The sequence below is a fragment of the Micropterus dolomieu genome, linkage group LG07, assembly GCF_021292245.1.
Source record: "Micropterus dolomieu isolate WLL.071019.BEF.003 ecotype Adirondacks linkage group LG07, ASM2129224v1, whole genome shotgun sequence".
In the NCBI taxonomy this organism is placed as follows: Eukaryota; Metazoa; Chordata; class Actinopteri; order Centrarchiformes; family Centrarchidae; genus Micropterus; species Micropterus dolomieu.
Genome location: NC_060156.1, coordinates 13,276,006 through 13,299,190, shown reverse-complemented (window position 1 = coordinate 13,299,190; position 23,185 = coordinate 13,276,006). Strand labels below are relative to the sequence as shown.

The 23,185-nt window shown below is 38.7% G+C and overlaps 2 protein-coding genes across 3 annotated transcripts in view; one reads left to right on the top strand and one right to left on the bottom strand.

Moving 5' to 3' along the window:
* The window catches only part of ubr3 (ubiquitin protein ligase E3 component n-recognin 3), a 66,729-nt gene that overhangs the window by 30,579 nt on the left and 12,965 nt on the right, over positions 1-23,185 (bottom strand). The window lies entirely within an intron of this gene.
* Positions 1,099-21,528, top strand: LOC123973980 (polypeptide N-acetylgalactosaminyltransferase 13). The gene is made up of 10 exons (XM_046054383.1): positions 1,099-1,535; positions 4,889-5,177; positions 12,682-12,850; positions 15,174-15,340; positions 15,571-15,778; positions 17,325-17,495; positions 18,182-18,299; positions 19,248-19,428; positions 21,074-21,213; positions 21,319-21,528. Exons 2-10 carry the CDS (start codon positions 5,036-5,038, stop codon positions 21,340-21,342), a joined length of 1,320 nt encoding a protein of 439 aa, XP_045910339.1. The 5' UTR covers positions 1,099-1,535; positions 4,889-5,035; the 3' UTR covers positions 21,343-21,528.

Genomic DNA, 23,185 nt, shown 5'->3' with positions numbered 1-23,185 from the left:
GTGGAAACAAAGTTTGTTCATCTGCATATCATAAATACAAATATAAATGGATGTCATATTTATCTCACAGTGCACGTACTAAAGTATATTTGTCAGCTGGTGCATTATAGTCGACTTTAATGAAATAACAATAACAGCTTCATATCAAAAGACAGTTTACAGTCTGTGACTGTACTTCATTGACAGCACATCAGAGTTATCATGAATTGTTGAATGGTAATTAAATGCCTGGCTTAGATTTGATCTACTACACTGCCCAGAGACCTGCAACGCTGAAGGTCTCTCATCAATAGCAGCAGATGGCAGCATTGTTCAACATGATTCATCACTGAGGTCCCTTTAAAATGTAGACAACAGTATCAATCTGTCAATTTAAATTAATTGGCCCATGGGTGCTGGCACAGGCATGTACACAACACCAAGGTGTATGTAATTTATGCTGTTGATTTTGAAGTGTTTATTTAGCCACTGTCTAGCTGGAAATTACTTTACTTATTCTTCAACCTGCCCTTAATCATTTAGGTTTTTCTAGGTCAGAATATGATGTTATTACTGTATTGTAATTGGCCTAAGCTAAATTAAGCTGCATTCAATTTTCTGGATTCATCTCATCCACAACTATCAATCCATATAAAAACAAACATAAAGCAAAAGTAAACATTTAAGACAGCTAGAAAACTGAAATCAAATGTTTAAATTCGAGTTCTGAAACATGGATACTTTCCTGACAATTGCCATGGAAGTCCTTGTAATTTTTTAGTCAGAGACACCCCCCCCAACAACTTTTAGGCTAGGCTACATAATGTCTTGCCTGCCCTGACAAAACACAGAAAATCAAGCCACTCTTTCGGATCCTTTATATTTTTATAGACTTTTAACTGGAAATAAATAAAAAAATATAATTCTAAATGAAATGAAAAATGTGTTATTTTGGATATCTTACACTAACATCGCAGAATAAATAGCACTGTATTTTGCCTGTGGTGGTGGCTGCGGTGGTGCACGCGCCTACATTTACCAGCTCCACTTCAAGAGGATTTCATGAGCGACGTCGCTCTCAGCCAATCAGAGAGGAGGAAGGAGGCTTTTTATTTTGCAGGTCGGACTGAACTGAGGTTAGATTGTGCTGAATACTACCTCGCTTGTCCTCTTACCGTTATAATATTCAGCCTGGGAGCAGGTGCGTGCTGCGACGTAGCTTTGACTCCATTAGCATTAAAAGGAATAGGAACATTCACTGGTAATGTTTACCGGTTAACTGCGGCTCAACGAGGGACAAATCCTTTCAAGGAGTCCGACCAGGTACCATGAGAGGCATTACCAGGACGGACAGTATCACACCGGATTGTGGACTACGCATGAGATGGACTGTAACTTAGGTGTCGTTTCGAGACGTTGCGCGCTTGCAGGAGCAATTTGTCCAGTTTAAATCAGCCACAAATAGCACTGTATATTGGGTCATGTTGTCTGCGCTCAACACGTTGCCGGAGAGCGAGGCTGGAACAGGTCACTGGTTCACTCCGTCCACAATTTAGGTAAGCAGAGAGTATCCTCGTTTTCTGTTGCGTTCACGCCTCCCATCACATCCCATCCCATCTTATTGCTTCCCACAACACAGAAATATTTAATGATGATGCTTCAGATTTGATCTTATATTTACATCAAGGTTACTCTATTTACTGTCTGTCACGTGTCCTTCTTTTGGCGTATGTCTTAACTGCTTTTGTTACTGTGTTTCTCACTCCTGTTACATCTAACAATTAATAGAATTATGAAGTCATCATACATGAAGGAAAGATGAGCATGTGTGTGTCCATATGCCACACCTTTAAAAACCACCACAGGGATGAATGTAATCTTTTCGTGTTATTTACGTTATACAATAAGCTATAGTCATTGGCCTAATGGACTTATTGGGATCAGCTCTATAATCACCTCCTGTCCCTGGCAGGGTTTTTGGAGTGCCAATGCCAATATGATACCTGAGTTTTGGCACTGGTACCAAAACAGTATTTAGGTTGAGAAATAGAATAGTATTTCTACAAAATTTAATAAAATATGCTAAATATCTGTATTTATGGTTGTGTGATACATTACATACACCTCATGCCACAGACACAATTTGTTCTGCAACCCAGAAAGTATTGATTGAGTAGAGATGCAGGTATGTGACCCGGGGATTGCTGGTTTGAATCCAGAGTTGTCTGAGCATATGACTGCTCTCTCCACTTCTATCCTTGAAGTAACCACGAGCAAGGCACTTAAATGGTACTTAATCCCCAAATTATCAGCAGCAGAAATGTGGCTTGCCTTTATGATGGAGGAGCATATTACTCATATGTTGTTTATACTTGTGTTTGTTGTTTTTTTTGTTTTTTTTGTATTATTCTTTACACTTGTTAAAGCACTTTGTAACTTGTTTTTGAAAAGTGCTCTACAAATAAGGATTATTATTATTATTATTATTATTATTATTATGTTTCCAGTGGCAAGTGTTGCTCTGAGTCGTGTCCAGTTGTATTACTGTGGACATCGAATAGTTAAGTCTGGCAATTGCATACAGTAGGTGCGCTACTATTGAATGAATGAGGAATATGTAAAGCTCATAGCATTGCACCAGACATTTCACAACAAAGAGTGTTGCTAACAACACACTTAACTTCAGGAAGCCGTTTATAATGCATGATAGTTTACACTTGTGTTGAAAAAGTGGCTTGCAGGAGGGACCCGTTCTTTAGAGGTGTGTACAGCAGACAAGAAATATTCATCTGTGCAGATGGTTAGTCTAATTGACTCAGATGACTTCGGACAAGACTCCAGCAAGATGCTGGTAGTGCAGTTGGTGGTTTCAAACCCAAACATGTCCCTGCCACTGATGCACCGAAGCAGATGGTTAGAGATGCAAACAGACATCATTAGACAGAATCATCATTGATCTGTCTACGATGTGAGTGGAGCTGATGCTACATACAGACTTGGATTTCACCAGATTTTTTGCTGAGACTCTTTTACCGATTACACCCATTATCTGGGAGTCTAGATTGCATCCATCTACTCGGGTTAGAAGTCAGAGGATGATGGATGCCTTGTTTTTGAATGACATAAGAATTAGCCCAGGGCAGCGGTGTCAGACCACTGTGATGGACATTTAGACAGGGAGCATAGAGGATGATGTGTGTGTGGTGCAAAATAATTACCAAGTGAAAGATAAGGAAATCTGTCAGATTCCCCGCAGACATTTTTTTCTTAGTAGTTGTAAAAGTAAAAGGGTAGGGTAAGTTTTTATATAGGTCATACATATTAACCTGGTATATGTTTGAGCATGTGCAGGGGCTCAGTTGGCTTTAACACATGTAATGTAGCACAACATCTTAGACAGACCTTTAAGATCTCTTTAGGATAAACTCAAGCTTACTAAGCTGTATATGTATATTGCAGCATATATCTTTTTGTTATGAAGGTCTGCAAGGCTACTGGGTTTGTTTTTCGTTCGCCATGGCTGAAAGCATTTTCCCCCCATCATTCCACTTTCATTCTGATTATGCTTTCATAAGCCTTTCAGTCAACAAAAAGCCTCTAATTTCAGTCAAGTAGAAATCCTGTTTGACAGAAAATGATGTTGTTTTTTTCATCAGAAATACTGTGAGGCATACATCCCATGCCAATGAGATATCTAACCTCCACAAAGCTTCCCAGATGGTCCTAGCAGCACTACTGATGAAGTGTCTGAAATGAAGTCTGTAAAGGGGGAAATGAGCAGTCACTCATCCTTTCAAATGGCATAATGTGGAGGGTGTGGGGTCAGTCCAATGTGGGAAGCCGGGTGTGACCTCCATAAAGGTCTGTGTGCGACCGGAGGCAGTGACACCCGTACAGTAAACCCCTGCTTTTTTTCAATACAGCAAAGATAAGAAAAATCTCTCACTAGCCCTTCCTGGCTGCTTTCACCTGGGTTCCTCTGAAGTACCACCTTTAAAAACTGAAGTGTGTGTGTGTGTGTGGGGGGGGGGGGGGTTATTTTTCAACTGTAAACTGTCTCGCTTAGTACATACTGATCCACCCTTTTCTCTCTTATTCCTGAATTTAAAAGCTGTTTACCTCTCTGCAGTGGAACTCACAGGGCTCATTTTTATGTGAGGTAACATGATGCCAGGGATTTCTGTGGCTCTACAAACTGAGCTGGCTGCCCGCCACGACTTAATGAATGTAACTGATAGTGGAAATGCTGAATTTCATGTTGACACTGTCGAAGCAACTGTTTTCAATGTGGATTTGTCACATCTCTCAAATGTAGATATGTGTCAAAAGTCCAGTATAGATAAGGCTACAATGTAAACGTTTGTGTATATTATACTGTGTATATTTTTCTATTGACATTTTTTCTTCTACCTCTTTCTGTCTCCATTTTTTGTTATTACTCCACAAATACAATATGTAGTTTTCCCATTAGCACACTCATCATAACCGCTCTTTTGTTCTGTTTAACACACTATCACAGTTGTGTTGTCTGTTCATTTTGTTGCACCTCTGTCTGTCTAATTTATTCCACCTTTTATGTTATGTGACATTCTACCAATATAAAAAAGGAAAATACATAAATGGAAAACTGCTCTGTAATCTCTGGTTGTGTAGAGCTATGAAATGCATAAAATGAAGTCTGGAGAAGGTGATTACTAATCACTTTTACAAGAGACAAATATTGATCTGGTTTAAATACTTTTCCTTCACAGATTTTGCTGACATCATGTTTTTTCACAAGTTAATTGTTTTAGATCATCGTTAAGTTAATGTTCATCTGCAGTCACAGCAGGAAGACAAAAATAGTTTTCATGATTGCGATTAGATTTAGAATTCCATCTTCTCAGTTTGTTTTTTTTTTCCTCTCTAGTATGATGCCTCTTGGTCAAACCTGCTGCGTTTCCTTCCTGTTTCCTCGCCCCGTCTCCAGAGTCCAAACGCCCCTTCAGCAGACCGAGCGCTCCTGAGCACTCTCGCTGTGACCTTGCCTGTTCAGCTGCCTGCATCCCGGGAGGTGATGCGACGGTTTGTCTACTGTAAGGTGGTGCTGACCACCTCTTTAGTGTGGGTGCTGGTGGACGTGTTCTTGCTGCTCTACTTCAGCGAGTGTAACAAATGCGACGACAGGAAGGACCGCTCGCTGCTCCCTGCCCTCCGAGGTGAGTTCCTCCCCACTGCTGTTTCACCTTTCATTCACAGAATAGACAGGATGGGGCTTGACGTTTTCAGGGGTCCATTAAGAACTCTCTATTCCATCTCCCTTTCCAACTCTCATTCTCTTCTCTTTCTCTAAGTTTTTTTAATTTTCAGGATTTTCTATTTAAATATTCTGTTGCTCATTGTAAAATGAGTATGAAGGAGGCAAGAGGGTTTACATTGAGTGAACTGTAAGACTTCTCAGAGGAAGATAAAATGTACATTTTTGGATTCCAAGGGCTTTAGCAGGCGTTTAAGGGGAAAGATTGAAGGGAGAAAATCAAGTCCACTTCCATTTGTGATGTGTTTAAAAAGGAGTTAGTCCAAAACTGTGTTGGCAAACCTTTTTATTAAAAATCATTTTGTAGTCATATCTTCATTAAACATATTCAGTTGTTTGTTCTATAGAGAGAGACATTTGAATTCCTAAAATCACGTTCATATGCTTGCATGTTGGCATTATAAACTACGCTTTAGGTTTCTGGACAGAAAACTACATCCTGTACATCCTCTAAAACTTTTGAAGCTATGCTCTGATACTATTTGTCTGTATTCATAACAGTGAATAACCTGTCTGTTTATGTTCACCAAGGTAACAAAAGCATTGTGTGGTGAGCTGTAAGTACAGATTGAGTTGAAAAGATTTTTCTGCATTTCCACACTAAAAACATTATTTTGACAAATATAAATACAGACACAATTTTCGCTGTGATGTATAACCCATCTCATGTGATCTAAAATAAGTTTGTAGTTTCTACAAATAGATTTGAATATTGCACTGAAATGCACTGAAGCCAAGAGCACACAGAGGCTCTGGAAAAAAAAAAGTGCTGCAGATATTTGTTTTTAGCTTTTAGCAATAATAATTTGTTTCATAAAATCATTACAACCTAATTAACATATATCAATAATTGTTAAATGCCAAGCAATCAGTGTGGAGTGTGTTTTGCAGTAGGTGAAGTGAGTTCTCGCTTCTTATCCAACTTTTAAACTACGCTAATGTTAATTTAGAATTATATGAAATGGAGCTTTGATTTAGTTTTTCTTTCAGATGCTTGGATGTAGAACAGAATAGGTTACAACACAATGATCTCACACAACACACTGATGACTTTTTTTTGCATTTTTGATATTCTCCAATCTACCTTTTGTTTGGCATCAGAACAATTATCTTCATCATCTGTCACAAATCCTATGAAGTTCACTGAGGGGGAAAAACATGTACAGTACCTTTTTGGCAGAGTTTATTTCCCCACACGGCCTGCAGTAAGCAGGTTTCTAAGAGGCTTGCTGAGCTACTTTGTTAGAATGAGGCAGAGCTGCCAGCTATTGGGTCTGATTATCACATAGAAGTCCACTGTTACATTTGAGTTACTTTGCGTACAAAATAGCTTAAATGTGATGACTTGCAAAATATTTGAACTGACTGTTGAGATACTGGTTTATCTTGAGACTGTAGGTGTTTTCAGGTTTATCTTGTCAAGCTTTAAACTTTCAAAACAGAATAGCCCCCTCTTACTCTGGCACCGATTCACATGTTCACTTTACTGATTAGAATTTACTCCAATTTGATTATTACTTAAGCCTTTCTGTGAGTTCACACTAATTACTAATTACCATTCAGTTAATGCGTGTGAAGCCATGATATTGTAGTTAGATGTGTAGTTAATAGATATGAACAATTTCAGTCTGTTGGAGACCCAAAGTGAGCGGGATTCTTAAAACTACATTATTCAGTTTTTTTTAAAACAATGTGACAGATGTGCAGACACTACACCTTATGAAATTGTAATGGCTTGCAAACAGTTTCCTATTTACACATGTAGCTGATGTACAGTGGAATATGTAATATTAACATTCATTTTGACTCTGGCCAGCTAACGAATGTACGTGCATCATTTATTCTTTTTTTTTAGTTCTGTTTTGGTCTCCACCAACCTTTAACAAAAATATCGATTCTGTAGCTGCATAATGTTTGACATTGTTTTAATTTGGTATACTCTACGATCTACAGTATACACTCCATAGCGTATCGCCCATAATGTGATGAGAGCTCAATAGTGGCCATGTTGGCAGCAGATTTGATTGGAGATTACTGCATTGACTTTTCTGCAATGGAGACATAATCTTTCAGGATCGCGATGCATCTAAGAATTGATTTCCCTCCCCCCATCCCTAGTAAACATTCAAAATCAAAAGAATGAGCCAAAATAGGCTACAGAGCTCAGTTAAACTGAAAGTGAGCATCAGCACTATGAGGAACACTTCGCATAACACAGAGCAATTTAATTGAATACTATTAATATAAAAAAAATTGATTAATGCATTTAAAATCTCTACTTTGGTAATGACCAACTTAAGAATGTCTGTCTTAAATTCCTCAAAGAGAGCAGGCACCATGTAGCTCACATCAGTGTTTCTCAGTTTGACTATAATGAACTAAATGGCCAGTCGCTCCTGTCTGTTATTTGTGTAAGATTTTACATTTGCTTGACGTACAGAGGGCTGTCTGTTAACATGTAAAGGAAAGGATGTTGCATTGACGCACGTAACCACAGGTTACGAGGTTACCACAGGTTATAACAAGTTGAAAGATATTACCTACCCTAGCTCTGATAATGCGATTTCATCGGTTTCAAACATCTTTAAACGGTTTGCTTTAAAGTCTTTCGGTTTCGTTTCTCAATCCCAATCTGAAATAACCCTTGACATGATTGATGTTTCAGATTTTAGAAAGCTCTCTAAAGAGCAACAAAAGTTGCCACAGGCTGAGTGGTACTCCTCGTCAGTAAACTGGGCCTCGTGTAAAATCAGTGCCCCTTTTAATATAGAGCTTTAGATAAATTCACCCATGAATCTTGCTGGTTGGTCCTTTTTGGAGTTGTCTATTTTTTCTGAATTCAGACATGCATTTGTCGGAGAGCTTCCCTGAGACAGCTACAGCCCCTGTGAGCATTAATGAGACATACAAATAGTTTTGCTATTTATGAAGTGAAAAGAGCAATTGGATAAGTGTTGATTATGAAACTCACTTCTTGAAGGCTATGCATTCACAGCTAAGGTTAAGGTTTAGATTTTTTTGAAGAATCAGCTTCTCTATTTTTGAAAATAATTGTTGCAAGATTATTAGCTGATGAGTTGATTGGTTTAATGGAGATGCACGTTCAACATTAGAAAGAGTGTGTTGAATGCCTGGCCTTTGCATCACTACAACACACACAGAAGAAAACAATGGAATCACAATCAACCACTCGAAGAGGCTAAGCATCACAAGGCGAAGCTGTGTGCCACACATGATCTTTTTGAAAATGAAATGTGATGGTTGGCACATTCAGTTGTCGATTGGGATGACTGCATCTGTGTTTGGGAGTTTTTCCTCATCCAAAACGAGGGTCTAAGGACAGAGGGTGTCGTGTGATATATAGATGGTAAACCTCCTGAAATGCAAATGTATGATTTGTAATATTGGGCTATATAAATACAACTGACTTGATTAGGATTGCAGTACATATATTATACATACAGTATGTTTAATCCGGAACTTGTTAAAGTTCAGGATTTTAGTTTGACTTTAGCTGCAGTATTCCTCCTCAAGCGGTATTGAACCATATATATTAAAAATCATTGATAATCAGGAGAAAAGAATGAGGGGAAAAAAAAGAACATTTTATCAAGTACATATTTTATAGCAGTAATTTCACTTATTTCACATGCCGATAAAATAATCATTCTGTCATTCAGATATCTGTTTGTAGAATAGATGGCTGTCATTTAAGGGTTTGCTTTGACACATGAGAAGATCTCAGTTGTGACACCACAGGGTGTGTTGCACAGTGCTACTTTTAGCTGTTCAGAATACAAAAATATAATTCTCACTCTGAATTATTGTTTATGGATTTTCCTCCACTCACAGAGGAAGCTTAACATTTTCCGGGAACTCATACCTTTGTAGATATTACACTTAAAGATGACAGACTCCTTATATTTAGTCTATCACTTGGTAGTAATATAAATATGTTGCAGTTAGGGTGAAGGTGCACATAAGAGCAGCATAGTAGTGTTCTGAATGTTTGTTTCTGGTCTACATTGACTTTGTGTTCAACGGGAGCTTCTCTGATATATAATGTAATGCCAGCTGGGTCCGACTTGCAGGCACGAAGCAGTAGAGGGAAGAGGTGGAGGTAAAGTATAAAGGAAAGAGAGTGGATCAAGCTTATTATAGAGCCCTATAGCCCTGTTATAGAGAACTGTGTACCACTGCACAGACCTTTTCCTGTTAAGTAAATGAGAATGAAAAGACCTGGAGGACAATCTGCATTCAGACTAGTGTCAGAGTCCACCTTGATAAGAGGAATCTGGAATCTCGCAAACAATGATCAAAGAGTTCATTTGAGCTCCCACAAGACATTTCAGTAATGAAGTATATAACATATAGAGAAGGCTATAACATATATTACATGTGGCAAATGTTGAGAGAATCTAGAGTTGCACTTGTATTGTAAATTTATCAGAATTATGAGTTTATATATCACATACCGACAGGTAGACGCGTGGCATTTTATTTTTGTTCAGGGCTGTGAGTGATTGTGTCTCAAAAGACTAATTACCTGTGAGTGTGAGTGGAACCTTTTCACTGTAATTGCTTGGGATAAAGCTGCAGGCAGGGACATTGAATCAGATTGATTGACCCGAGGGCAGACAGAGCCAGTGTTTTCTTCCCAAATGAACGTGGTCATCTTTTATAATGAATGCTCTGTGTCAGGAACAGAGTGTGTTGGCTTTGACAGAGTTTGTTTTCGAAGGCTCCTCTGATTTGTGTGTTGCAAAGCAAAACCAGGTTCATTTGAGTGTTTCTAGTCTATATATTAAATCTGACTGTATTATTTCATAGATGACTAATTTTGAAAGTGCTGGGGGTGAAAGATTATAATTTACAGCTTTCATAAGAAAAATAACTGGCTGCATGATTCAGCATAAATATACTGACATTTGCTCCACAAATAATGTGAAATAAATATTAATAAATAAAGTTAAAGGCTTGAAATCAAATCCATCTTTGCACCTAAAATACACTCTGATACCCCCAAACAATACATGCTTTAATTAAACTTACATTAAGAGTCAGCAGATATGTTATATGTATATGCTTTGGGCACAGCAGGACTTTAACAATGATTACATTATGATTTCTATCAGGTAGAAATTTTCACCATGTTCATCATCTTAGTATAGTTTTGGTATGTTGGCATGCTACTATTTGCTAATTATCTTTAAACAGCAAATACAGCTAAGGCTGTGAGTATTTCATCATAGTTTTGGACAGATAAAAATTTTGACCTGATGGTGGCAATAAATGAAAAAGAGATCACCGAAGTTATTAGAATTCATCCTCAGAGAAACATGAATCTCTGAATAGTTGTTGAGACATTTAACTAAAAACAATAAATGACAACCTCATGATGGGAGATGTTTCAGTGTAGACCAAATGGGTAATTGTGGTGAAGGACCAACATTATAATCCATAGAGGCACACAGGCACCATATTAAAAAAAAAAAAGTTTGATTTAATCAAGGTAAAGAAGGAAAGATGACTTTTTGAAAAAAGCTCCAGCAGCCTCTGCAGTTTTGACTGAGATGTATCTTGGCACAAATGGAAAACATCTTTTACACTTTTGTAAAATTCATGCTTCATCTTAAATGTGAACCATATTTTGACCAAGTCACAGATACCTTTGACTGTTGCATGTATCACATATGGCTTTATCCATGCTTGAAAAATATTAATTTGTAACTTTCAAGTTATAACAAAGAGGCCCGAAATGTAGTGGTAAATTGGGAATGACAGTTGGCCTTGTTATTACAAGGCCTGAGGACTATCTACTACAAAATTCACAAAGCTTTCGGCTCTCTGCCAACAGTACATCCAACAGTACTGTTTTACATCCAACAGTACTGTTCCACACATTATTTAGTAACCCATTTTCAAAGTCAGATTAAAATACTATATAATTTTACATTTTGTCTGGTGTCAATGGTTTGCCGGATATTCTGGCTACGTACGATATTCCCGCAACATTCCTATCCTGTGTAGTATAGGTTGATGGGTTGGGGAGGCTGAGCATGTGTTTGAAGAACACTTTGCTCAATAATCCAGCTCAGCACTGGAGCTGTGTCCATCAGATTTAAGCCACTGTCAAAATGAAGAGCGTCAGCAGCACCATAAAGAAGAAAAGAGCAGGATCCATTGAGGTACAACAATCCAGCAGACACCAGCTCGTCTCCATGAGGGGTCGTAGGGAATCCTCTTAACCTTGGTGGGAACTTGTGGCTAATATTAACTGTGTGTCCCTTTTCATGGAAATCACTGCCTCTGCTCTAAGAGATTATTAGAGAGAGAGAGAGAGCTAGTGAGAGAGAGAGAGAGAGAGCGCAGTCATAAATCTATGGGAGGTTATTTACCTTTGGTGAAGGGGGCTCACTCTGTCCAGCAACAGCAATGCTGATGTTTTGCAGGCATTTGACTGCAGGGCGAATGGCAAAGAAGACTGTGGTAATTCTAGAAACGGTTTTGCTTTCATGCTACTTTTTCATCTATTAATACGTTTCTCCCAAATCTCTGAATTCAAAACCTCCTAATAGATTAAATTAAAATTAAATATAGCTGCCAGACTGCACAGTGTTTAATACCCACTCCACAGCAACCAGGAGAGAGAGCTTAAGCAGGACGCATGCACTGTCTGTATTGAATGCCTTCACGGTTTTTCACATTTTATTTTATTTTTTTAAACAGTGCAAGTGGGAATGCCATCACATTTTCTGGATGAGCAATATTATTAAGCGTTAATATAATAATATTAATAAGAGCAATATAATGTGTTTTCCATTATACACGCTGCCAGTATATTATTGCTTTTAAAGTGAATAACACCAGCACACTGATCTGGAAAATTACATTTATGCTCTGGCTTTTTACTAGTATAGAAGATTACACTTTTCATATTGTACAGAAATAGAACTAGCATGCTTTGCTGCACTCTTGTCTTCTCAGCCTTAAGGAACAGATAATAAACCTTTCCATTTGTGATGTCCACTACAGAATTGGTACATCTCACTACGGCTGTATTTTTTTTGTATGTATTGAACTTGTGCCCTCTTACTACTTTGAGTTCTGGAAAAACCACCACAAGTCTTTTTTTCACTGGTTAGAACAGGGCGCACAGCCAACAGACTGGGGTTAGGGAGGTCAGTCAGTACTCATTACTCTCATTTAGAGAGGAGATCTGGAGCATTTGTTATTTAGTGGGCTTTTATATCATAGTAGTCCTTCACATATTGTTTCCTAATCAAGACTAGACGATATATACCAAGTCATTTATTTTTTCCCGCCTCCTTAGTGAGGGAAATGCACAATAATAGGTTTGATTTCTCATTAGATCTTCTTTTTGTTTTGCCTCTGCCATATTACAGCTGTGATATCTCGGAGCCACGAGGGTCCGGGGGAGATGGGCAAGGCGGTGAACATCCCCAAGGATGACCAGGAGAAGATGAAGGAGCTCTTTAAGATTAACCAGTTCAATCTGATGGCCAGCGACATGATTGCACTCAACAGGAGTCTGCCGGATGTGAGGTTGGATGGGTGCGTAAGCTTGGATGTATTCCAGATGCATGCTGTGAATCACACAACTGACCCTTTAACACCTACACACACACACACACACACACACACACACACACACACACACACACACACACACACACACACACACACACACACACACACACACCAACAGACCAGCATAGCACAGTCTTCACTCTACTCCTCCGCTGCCTGCAAACCTTGGTACCTTTGATACCTATCGCACATTGCAAGGCACCGCGGTTTCTTTATCAAACAGCTGACCTTTTGGCTGATCCTTTCTGCTTTTTTGCTTCTTTATTTCTTTGGGTTTTTCACTCCTTAATGTGTGTAGACTTTTAATGTTGGGTTCGCTAGAAACTGTTCCAGTATTCAGACAAATGTGTTCAGTGGCTCCAGGCAGAAGGGATTCTTCCTCTTGTCAAAAAGTCTCAACAGTGTTTCAGACGGTGAAATGCAGAGACGAAATGCTCCAACTATCAAGGCAATGTTGTTCTGATTATTACAGTCATTTTTAAATGGTTTGTTAAGTCCATTAAATTTTAATTGTTATTAATAACTTTGTATGTAATGTGAAAAGACATCTCTAATTATGGGCGCTGTTTCAAAGCAGAATCCATCAGATCCCTCAAGTGTGTACATTAGGCTTGACATTTGAATGGGAGCAAGGTTTTGTTTACTGTCACTCAAGATCCACTTGAGCACTTAATGAAAATCCAAGGAGCAATTTGTGTGAAACATGAGCACATTTGTCTCTGGCTGCTGATATGCACCGGCATTTGCCTCTTGTGGAGACATTATCTGAGCCATTCGTGTTTAAATATTCCAACTGAACACGACTTCTAAGCAGCACTTTCATTAAGTGGATACCAAAGGCTCTGCCAGTCAGATACACCATGAGAAATAGGCCACACCTACGTTCCCCAGTTTTACTTCTTACCATGAAAATGCCAACTCAAGACTTTTTTGCAACGTGGAGATGCAAATATAAGGATCTTTTTGCCTGCGTAGTGCAAAAGAAGACCTATATTACTGAGATAAATTGTACATTCAGCTGGTTGCAACTACTCTAGTTTTTCTGTTCATTTTGGCTCCATCCTTTTCTCAATATAAATATTACAGCAGCTGTATTACAGAGCACAGCTTAGCCTTGCAAAATGTCACCAGCTATGTGGTGAAAATTATCCAGAGCAATGCAGAATTGCCAGTTGTTGCCTCTGCGTGGACCACTAACATTTTGTCTTTAAGGCAACCTCCTGGCCTAGTTGTGTCAGACAGTGCTGTCACTTTGAATAGACTGCACTGAACTAGCAATGCTGTCTGCTCCGCTTGGTTCACCCTCTGTCACCTCCCACTTCCCCTCCTCCCGCCCTGGCCGTCAACCTCCTCCGCTCCTGTAACGCAGCTCATTCTTTATTCAACATCATCCACTACAGCGCTGTCCCACATTTGCCACATTCTCACTCTTTGGATTTGACAGACGTCCCATCAAGCCAAGGACATGCTGACATAGCTGTCAGCACTGGTTTTACTGTTTCTACTTTCTTTGGACATATTTGTCAGTAAATCTCAAATGACAATGTTTTTGCCCTGATGGCAGCTTTGGATAGCAGCAGGACACACTGAAATTCTCTTCTCAGATAATATTCATATGATATAATGAGCCGCAGGCGTAGAGAAGCACTATGAGCTTGGAAAAACACTGTAGCTTTAGACCAATGTATCATGACATCACCAATGTTTTTGTTTTTGGTAGGTAGAAGGATTATATGATTATAAGTGATTATGTTCAGGTTTCACATTAGTCTCGATTAAGTTTAGTTTAGCTGCTGCTAATGATGTTATTTTTTGGTGACTTACATTTTATAGAATTAATTACTTATTTAGTCTACAGAAAATTTATAATTCTTACAAATGACCATCAAATGGTGTGTACTCGGAACATCCATTTTCAGTTAAAATATTTAGCATCTGAGAAGCTCTAAGCAGCAAATTATTGGGATTTTACTGGATTAAAGGATTAATATAAAAGACAAAAATGTTGCTCTTTTAATCAACAACAAATAAATTTATTGTTTCAATATGAGTTAGAGTTAATTGTTATTCTAGTCTGTTATTGGTGTAGTCTAAAACAGATGAGTAAATAATAAAAAGTTACCTTCACAAAATTCTGTTTATTTTTATCTTTCTAAATTTTTTAGGGAAATATTTAAAAGCTTTTTCTAATAGACCATGAAATAATCTTTTTTGCCTGACTTTCCTTTTGAACATTTCTACTTTACTGATTTAGTTTGAATTAAATTTTTTGCTTTTCCTTTATCAGCTGTAAAACCAAGGTGTACCCAGACGACCTGCCAAACACCAGCATTGTGATTGTGTTTCACAACGAGGCATGGAGCACCCTGCTGCGGACAGTTCACAGCGTGATCAACCGCTCTCCCAGACACTTGCTTGTGGAGATTGTGTTAGTCGATGATGCCAGTGAGCGAGGTTGGTGGTCTGCACTCTCTAGCCAATAAGCATTTCACAAAATGTACAGTATGTAATATACAACAGACACAGGTTTAACTCTGTAGTCAAGGATACAGGATGGACATGCTGAACTCAAGTAGGCTGATGAACAATGTTAACAATATGGGACACAAAACTCTCAACCAGGCTCAGATTTTTGTTTAAAAAAATACATATCGATTAATTTTCTGTCTGCTGGTTTGTTTCAGACTTCCTGAAGACAAAGCTGGAGAACTATGCGCGGACTCTGGAGGTGCCAGTAAGGATCCTGAGGATGGAGCAGCGTTCAGGTCTAATCAGAGCCAGGTTGAGGGGTGCGGCCGCCACAAAAGGTCAGGTCATTACCTTCCTGGACGCTCACTGTGAGTGTACTGTCGGCTGGCTGGAGCCCCTTCTGGCACGCATCAAAGAGGACAGGTAGGAGCTAAATAGGCCGCACTTAATGAAATTTAAGAAGCTGATGTGAATTACTGACTATTTTTCAGGAGCAGTTGTTATGGCACTAATGAGTTTCTCATTGTCAATCATTTTAATCATTTTCCTATTCAGTCCTGAGACATGCCTTTATTAATACTGATATTATCACATTTCACTTAAGTTGCATCATTGAGTGCTTGAGCCAAAGCGCCCTCTTGATATTGATGGGAAAGCAAACTATCAGTTATAAATACACTGTTTGAGCCTGGCACTGCTGATAGGAGAAGATAATAATTTTCCATTGTCTGCTTCTGCCTCAGAGGAAAAGCTAACTTCAATTACTGTAGCTCTGTTTTTGTGTTAACTCTGCTACGACTGGTGCTAGCAGACGTCAATGAAGTCGAGATTAAAGTGGACAAGGACATGTATTCTAGCTACAACTGATACATGTCTGGGGACAAATATGACGTGGCCCGGCTGAACAGGAGATGTTTTTCTTCAGCTTAGGGTGTTTTTACAGTTGTTAAGCTAAGTGTATTCATTTAAAGTGACACAGTGTTTATTTGGTTTCTGTTATTTATCATGAGCATTCAAATATTATTTTAGGTTTTACTTCTTGTTTGTTAAAAACAAATAGTGTGTGTATCTGCTGTGTGTGTGTGTGGGAGAGAGAGAGTGACATTAGCCGATGGATGGATTGCTGGATTAAATGATTCTATTGCGATCCATGTTTTATCTGAGATCAGACACATTCATTCGTCCCTCAGGAAGAAATCAGTATCATATGAGTGAGAATATTATATTATGGAGCCATTACCCTTTACTGCAAGCTGCTGCGGATGTATTGGCGTCTTTATGTCATGTTTAAGTATTGGTGCAGACATAAGGTATACAGTATTAGATCTGTTATATTAACATTTTGTCCAATATTGATATGTACTGTATCAGAATCCGGCAGATGTGTTCAGAATGTTGTTGTTCATTAATTATAACTGAAGCATGAATGGCGTTATTATATTATGATACACTTGGAAGTAAATAAACGAAGATTCAAAAATATTTCCCTAATAATCTGATGGCAGCTTGAAAATGCCATCAGATGCAGAGTTTATTTTGCTACTTTTATTGATGCTGGAGCAAATAAACTATAGTAAGTAATGTGGTGTTGTCGAGACCTGATTAGTCATTTAAATGATTAACCGATTAGTCAAACAGAAAATTTATCTCAGAAGTGAACATTCAGCTGATTGCAAACCCTCCAGTGGTTTCTGTTCATTATGATTCTTAAAAATAAATCAGATTAATCAGTAACGTAAATAATCATTAGTGTGGTCAGCACTGTGGTCAAACATTTAAAATACTAACCATTACCTGATTTGCTCTCTTTTTGAGTGAGTAGGTTGTTTTATTTAGGTTTTGTGGTCAAATGAATAAAACTTGCATCACCACGCCTTGCTTGTATGCATTAAATGTTTTGAATTTTTAGCAAGCCTACATTTACTGTGTAATTTATCTCGACATTGAATGTGTTTTGTATGTGCTGCAGGACAGCAGTGGTGTGCCCTATCATTGATGTCATCAGCGACGAGACGTTTGAATACATGGCAGGCTCAGATATGACCTATGGCGGTTTCAACTGGAAGCTGAACTTCCGCTGGTACCCTGTTCCCCAGCGGGAGATGGATCGACGCAAGGGGGACAGAACACTTCCTGTCAGGTACACAAAGTCAATGTTTCCTTCTCCTCTGAAGATAAATCTAGATCATTTTTCAGGGAATTGTGTGACAAACCTTTAACTTGTGTAGTGTTTTGTGTTTTTTGATTAAGAAGAATGAACAGAGACAGTTTTTGTAAGTTCAGTCAGACGTTAGTTCTCGGTTTCTCATTAGAATGGGTTTATCTGTGATGGCAGCATGCCACAGAGAAGTCATAGATAGTTAGATTTCTTCACAGGAACTCCTGTTATGAAAAGTGCCATTTTTATCTGCAGACAGAAATAGATCCTTTTCGTCTGTGTATCTCCCTGATGCAAGCAACTGCCTAAATAGCACCCTGCTAGTTGGGAGCTCATTTAATTTAAAAATAGAAAAATAGAAGCTCTGCTCACATTTGTCCTGTATTTGGCTACACAAAAGCTAAGCGCAGTTTGTCATCTGTATGCAAATCACTCCCAGCAACAAATAGTATCCTTAATGAAGGGGCCGACTATAACATGGAATGAATTAAAAGATAAAAGTAATTACTCCTCAAAGGCTTTGTTTCAAATTTTCAAACAAATTCGTCTAATTATATTGCAAATGTTCCTCAAAGTTACACTAAGATGCTAATAAACAGCACAAAGAGACGTAATATATTGCAAATTGATTATTTTTTTTGTCTTAATTTGTTGTGTGTCTGTTGCAGAACTCCCACCATGGCAGGAGGATTATTCTCTATAGACAAAACTAACTTTGAAGAATTAGGAAGCTACGATCCAGGGATGGACATCTGGGGCGGAGAAAACCTGGAAATGTCTTTTAGAGTGAGTGATAGACCAGGGAGGGATGCTATCACGATGTTATAACGTCACCAGCCTTGGTTAATGGGTACACGCCAACTGCATTTATTATATCCACATTTCCCTGACTTGCATCTCTTTATTCAATCCCTTCTAAAGATTCCAGAGAGAGATTCCAGGAAAAGATGCAAGGAAAGAGGAGTCTTCGAAATACATGTTTAATGAAATTAGAAGCCATGTCGGTTTCTGGTGACTCATAATTGTATGATGGAATGTTTTGTCCAAATAAGTGCACAGTAACCAATATAAGCGCAATTGTTTTATTTTCTAGATTTTTTTCTACAAGACAAAACAAGATTAAGAAATGTGACACACTAGTTTCTACATGTTATGTATTTGCAACTGTTTCAAAAGTTTAGACTGTGTGCAGATTAGTGAGAGAACTATTTGTTAGTGAACTTCACTGCTCAGACATGCACATGACTCATTTTTTCACTTATTTATTCACATATATTTATGAATTAAGAAATTCCTTATTTAGTATTCGACATCTCCTAATGTTTTTAAATATTTAAAAACCTATTTTTACTGTTTTAGGCTGTCCATCTTAATCAGATCTACAGTTAACACATATCAACTATTTTCATAACGAGATGTAGAATACGAAAACACACAAAATGTAGATATTGGGAATAATATGACTTGCAGCGATGCTGCTTCAAAGCAGGCCAATCTGTTGCAGCATTCAGTCACAAACAGATTTCCTGTAAAACAGTGTGTCGTACCATGGTCTCTTTTTTCCTTGCTTAATCCTCCTTGCTTGCAGAATTGATGACCGATTTGATCAATTTCAAGGTTATCTGAGGATCAAGGAGTGAGGAACGATCAAATATAGGAACTGGCATTCAGACAATGTTCAATACATTTGTATTGACTGTATTATATACTGTGTAAATCTGCATTTGTCTGCAGATCTGGCAGTGCGGTGGCTCATTGGAAATTGTAACATGTTCGCACGTGGGCCATGTTTTCCGGAAGGCCACCCCATACAGCTTCCCTGGAGGAACGGGCCAAGTCATCAACAAGAACAACAGGCGCCTGGCGGAAGTCTGGATGGATGATTTCAAAGATTTCTTCTATATCATATCACCAGGTACAGAGCTGTCTGACACCGGAATAGTAGAATCACATGTTGACGACAAAATGGTATGAATTGTGCATGTTAAAAGTTAAATGTTTCAGCGAATATGTAGTGCAGTCAATACTTGAGTTCATGCTTTATTCATTGTGCATTGCTGTTCAGAAGCAGATATGAACAATCCCTATGACCAGACCCCTCTGTGCTACTTACGTGCTTGCTGATATTACATTTAGCAAATTGGTGTGAAAGGGAAAGACTTGTCTGCTCTCTTATTATTTCATTCCCTTGCATGGCACTTTATCTTGCTCATTTTGGGAGTTCATATTTCTCTTTACACTCTGTCTCATATTGGAATTTAATGCTACCTTTGTCATCTCCAAACTGGGATTAATTAATTCCTACTTTCAGACACATTTCTTTTAGCGCTCCTCTGAACTCAAGGTCAGAAATTTGTCTAAGATGGTGTTCTCTCCAGCACAGCTCAAACAAACATGGACAAACTAGAACAGGATTGTGCAGATTGAGAGATGAGTACCCCTCCATCTGTCGAAGTAGTAATGTGATTACCCTTCAGCAGACGGCAGGGTCCCGGAAATCTCTGGTTAAGTGTTTTAGATGCCAGCCAACCTATAAGGGATCATCCGTAATCTGCTGATCTTATGGCACAAATTGTGACCTTCTCCTCTACTCTGTCAGGCAAGATTCAGCATGGGCAGTTGTTCAGACAGAGCTGGGGGGTTGTGATGGATGAGTCTTTGTGCATATTTTGGCCCCACAATGGCTGTCTGTTCCTCCAGGACATTAGAGGGAATGATCTGGGCCACACTGTTGCCAGACCTCACTTCTGCAATGCTCAGAAACTACAGAGAGAGGGAGAGAGAAGAGAGCCAGGGTGGCCTTCAGCTCATAGCTTTTATCTGCCAACCTGAAATGCCTATTTCACAGATTAAAGAATAAGACGTTGATGGTATTACAGAAATATTGCATTGTCTGGCTAATGCTTGATGGATAAATATACAGTGCTGCGGGTCTTATATGTTAGTTGGTATTATAGAAAATTATATTCTATTTTCCCTTATTGCAATCGTCAGCTCTTTCGTGATAAATGACCACAATGGATCTGTCTACATGCTCATGCAGTCCTCAAGAAGCACTCTGGGAAGAAACCATCTGTCTAATGTGTTTGTAAGTGTCTGTGCCCAGTCGCTGTCTAATCCGTCCTCAGTCTTAAGTTGCAACCAGGCTGATAGATCATGCGGTTTCTGTTTGGCTAAAATAACATACGTCATGGCACACGCTATTCCACAGTTGTTGCGTTTGTACATTTCTGAAGGAGATGCGTTGCATTTAGCAATACACTGTGTATAAATGGGATTTGATTCACATGCCCTCTTTGAAGAAATTAGGTCATTTATGCATTACTAAATAGAAAATCCTTCCACGACCACCCACAGACAGTAGTCCATTTTTCAGGAAGATTGTATGGTGTTTTTAAAAAATCTTTTTTATAAAGGGTCCCTCTGGTGTTTAGTCTTTGTGGTGCAAGAAAACAGCTCTTTCCTTCTATTTTCAGAACAAAAAAAATGCTAATACTAAGGTAAATACTGACTTGATGATGTTCAGTGATGCATATGGCTGAATCCTTTTTTTTCTACAGGCGTGATGCGGGTGGACTACGGAGACGTTTCATCCCGTAAAGCCCTCCGTGAGGCCTTGCGGTGCAAACCGTTTTCCTGGTATCTAGAGAACGTCTACCCAGACTCCCAGATCCCGAGGAGATACTACTCACTTGGTGAAGTATGAGCTTTCTCGTAACTCTGATCTCCCGTAATGCAGCAGATACGCAGCCTCCCTCTGCATTCAGTCAGATATGTCCTGGTAACTTCTGGGTTGTGTTCTCAGAAAGACAACATCGCTGCAAGATAAATCAGAAAATCTCAGGATCCAGCAAAGACCGAACAAAATGAGATAAAAACAAACATCCCCAGCCGCTTGTATTGAACGTGTACAATAAACAAACAAGGGGTTGTTCGTGTAGTCAGTATTGATCCCAGTCACATGTTTATACAGCTATGCTATGCAGGCTGGGTAGGTGAGATAAGGCTTGTGTATACTCATGACACAGTTTTGTGTTGTACTCAGTGAGCAAAAATGGACTTCATAATACAAAAAAGTGTTGCTCAGAATCTCTGTCACACAGGGATATAAATTGTTAATCAGCAAGTTGTAAATTTTGTCATGAACATATTTATTCCCTCTTCTAAAAATTAAAGTATAGACGACATTTTTCACCAGATGATTACTTTAATAGGCGAAGATGGAACATGCAAAGTAGTTCTCTTAGAAACTAAAAAGGGATTGTGAAACTGTGGGATAATTTGCAGCTCAGACGTGAGAATTCATAGTTAATTGTTTTGAAGATAATAGAAGTTCAAGTTCCTCTCATTAGTTCGTTCCCCCTCATGCAAAAAAAGATTTTTTTTAAGTGACCTGAATTTGCCTCTTGATGTGATGCTCACGGCTCCGAGATGGCAGCAGTTCAGCATGAGGTAAAGTCAGTGCCGACATGCAGTGTGCTGCTTGCATGATAGATGGCCATTTAAAAGTAATGTCAGATGAAGAACTCATGGTGAAATGAGCCTGTAATCCTCCAACATTCATACAGCTGAGGATGAGAGGACTTTTTTTTTCACCTGAGCTGCTCTGCTGTACTGCAGTACAAGCTTCTCTCTCTCTCTCTCTCCCTCTCTCTTTAGCTACTGCAGCACCCCAGACTTCTCCTGACTTATTCTCACCTCCATGACACACAGTCAGCCTTTCTTTAACAGCTTGAAACATTAGGTTTTATCACTTAATTATGCGTACCATTCTGCTCCTGCATGATAGGCATAATAAGTTGTATAGAGCCAGCTATGTGAATGTACAAGTTCATTAGAAAGCAGAAATGACTGGAAAGTCCGTAGAAGCTGTGGTACAGTAGCAGGGGTTACTGCGGCTGTGCAGTCAGATCACTTATCCATTTCAGCTTTAAAGTGAAGATGATGGTGACACAAGATGGATACAACTAATGATTATTTTCATTATCGATTACTTTGTCGATCATTTTGTCAATAAAATATCCCAAAGTTGTAATTTTCCAGAGCCTAAGGCGGCATCTTGTCTTGCTTTGTCAGACCAACAGTCCAAAACCCAAAGATAATCAGTTTACAAATTAGAAGAAGTTTCTTTATTGTCACATGCACATAGTGACGTTTATCCTCTGCATTTAACCCATCCCTCAAGGGAGCAGTGGGCAGCTGCTGTGCAGCGCCCGGGGACCAACTCCAGAATTTTTTACCAGTCAATAACACTGACAGGAGAACCTAACATGTTTTTGGTGGAACACACAGAGGAAACCCGCGCAGACACGGGCAGAACATGTAAAGGCAACCTTCTTGCTGTGAGGCTACAGTGCTATCCACTGGACCACCATGAAGTATGACAAAGAAAAGCTTGAAATCCTCACATTGAAGAAACTGGAACCGGGAAATGTTTGGCATTTTTGCATTTAAAATAACTAGATAAAAATATTTGATCATCAAAATAGCTGCTAATTAATATTTTTGATTACTGATTTAAGCGTATATCTTGAAATTCTTGTGGAATCAGGCAGAAAGACATAATAAGAAATAATATGCATTTTTCTTGATCAAATTAATCGCTAGTCACAGTTGTTGACTGAGTAATGAGAGAAAGCTTGTGGTTTGAATAACGTCACTTTTTATGTAAA

Bases quoted from the DNA above. Each gene is read 5' to 3' on its own strand.
- LOC123973980 (XM_046054383.1), top strand. From the start codon at position 5,036: ATGCGACGGTTTGTCTACTGTAAGGTGGTGCTGACCACCTCTTTAGTG. The intron at 12,851-15,173 runs GTGCGTAAGCTT...TTCCTTTATCAG, and splicing joins CCGGATGTGAGGTTGGATGG to CTGTAAAACCAAGGTGTACC. The intron at 15,341-15,570 runs GTTGGTGGTCTG...GGTTTGTTTCAG, and splicing joins CGATGATGCCAGTGAGCGAG to ACTTCCTGAAGACAAAGCTG.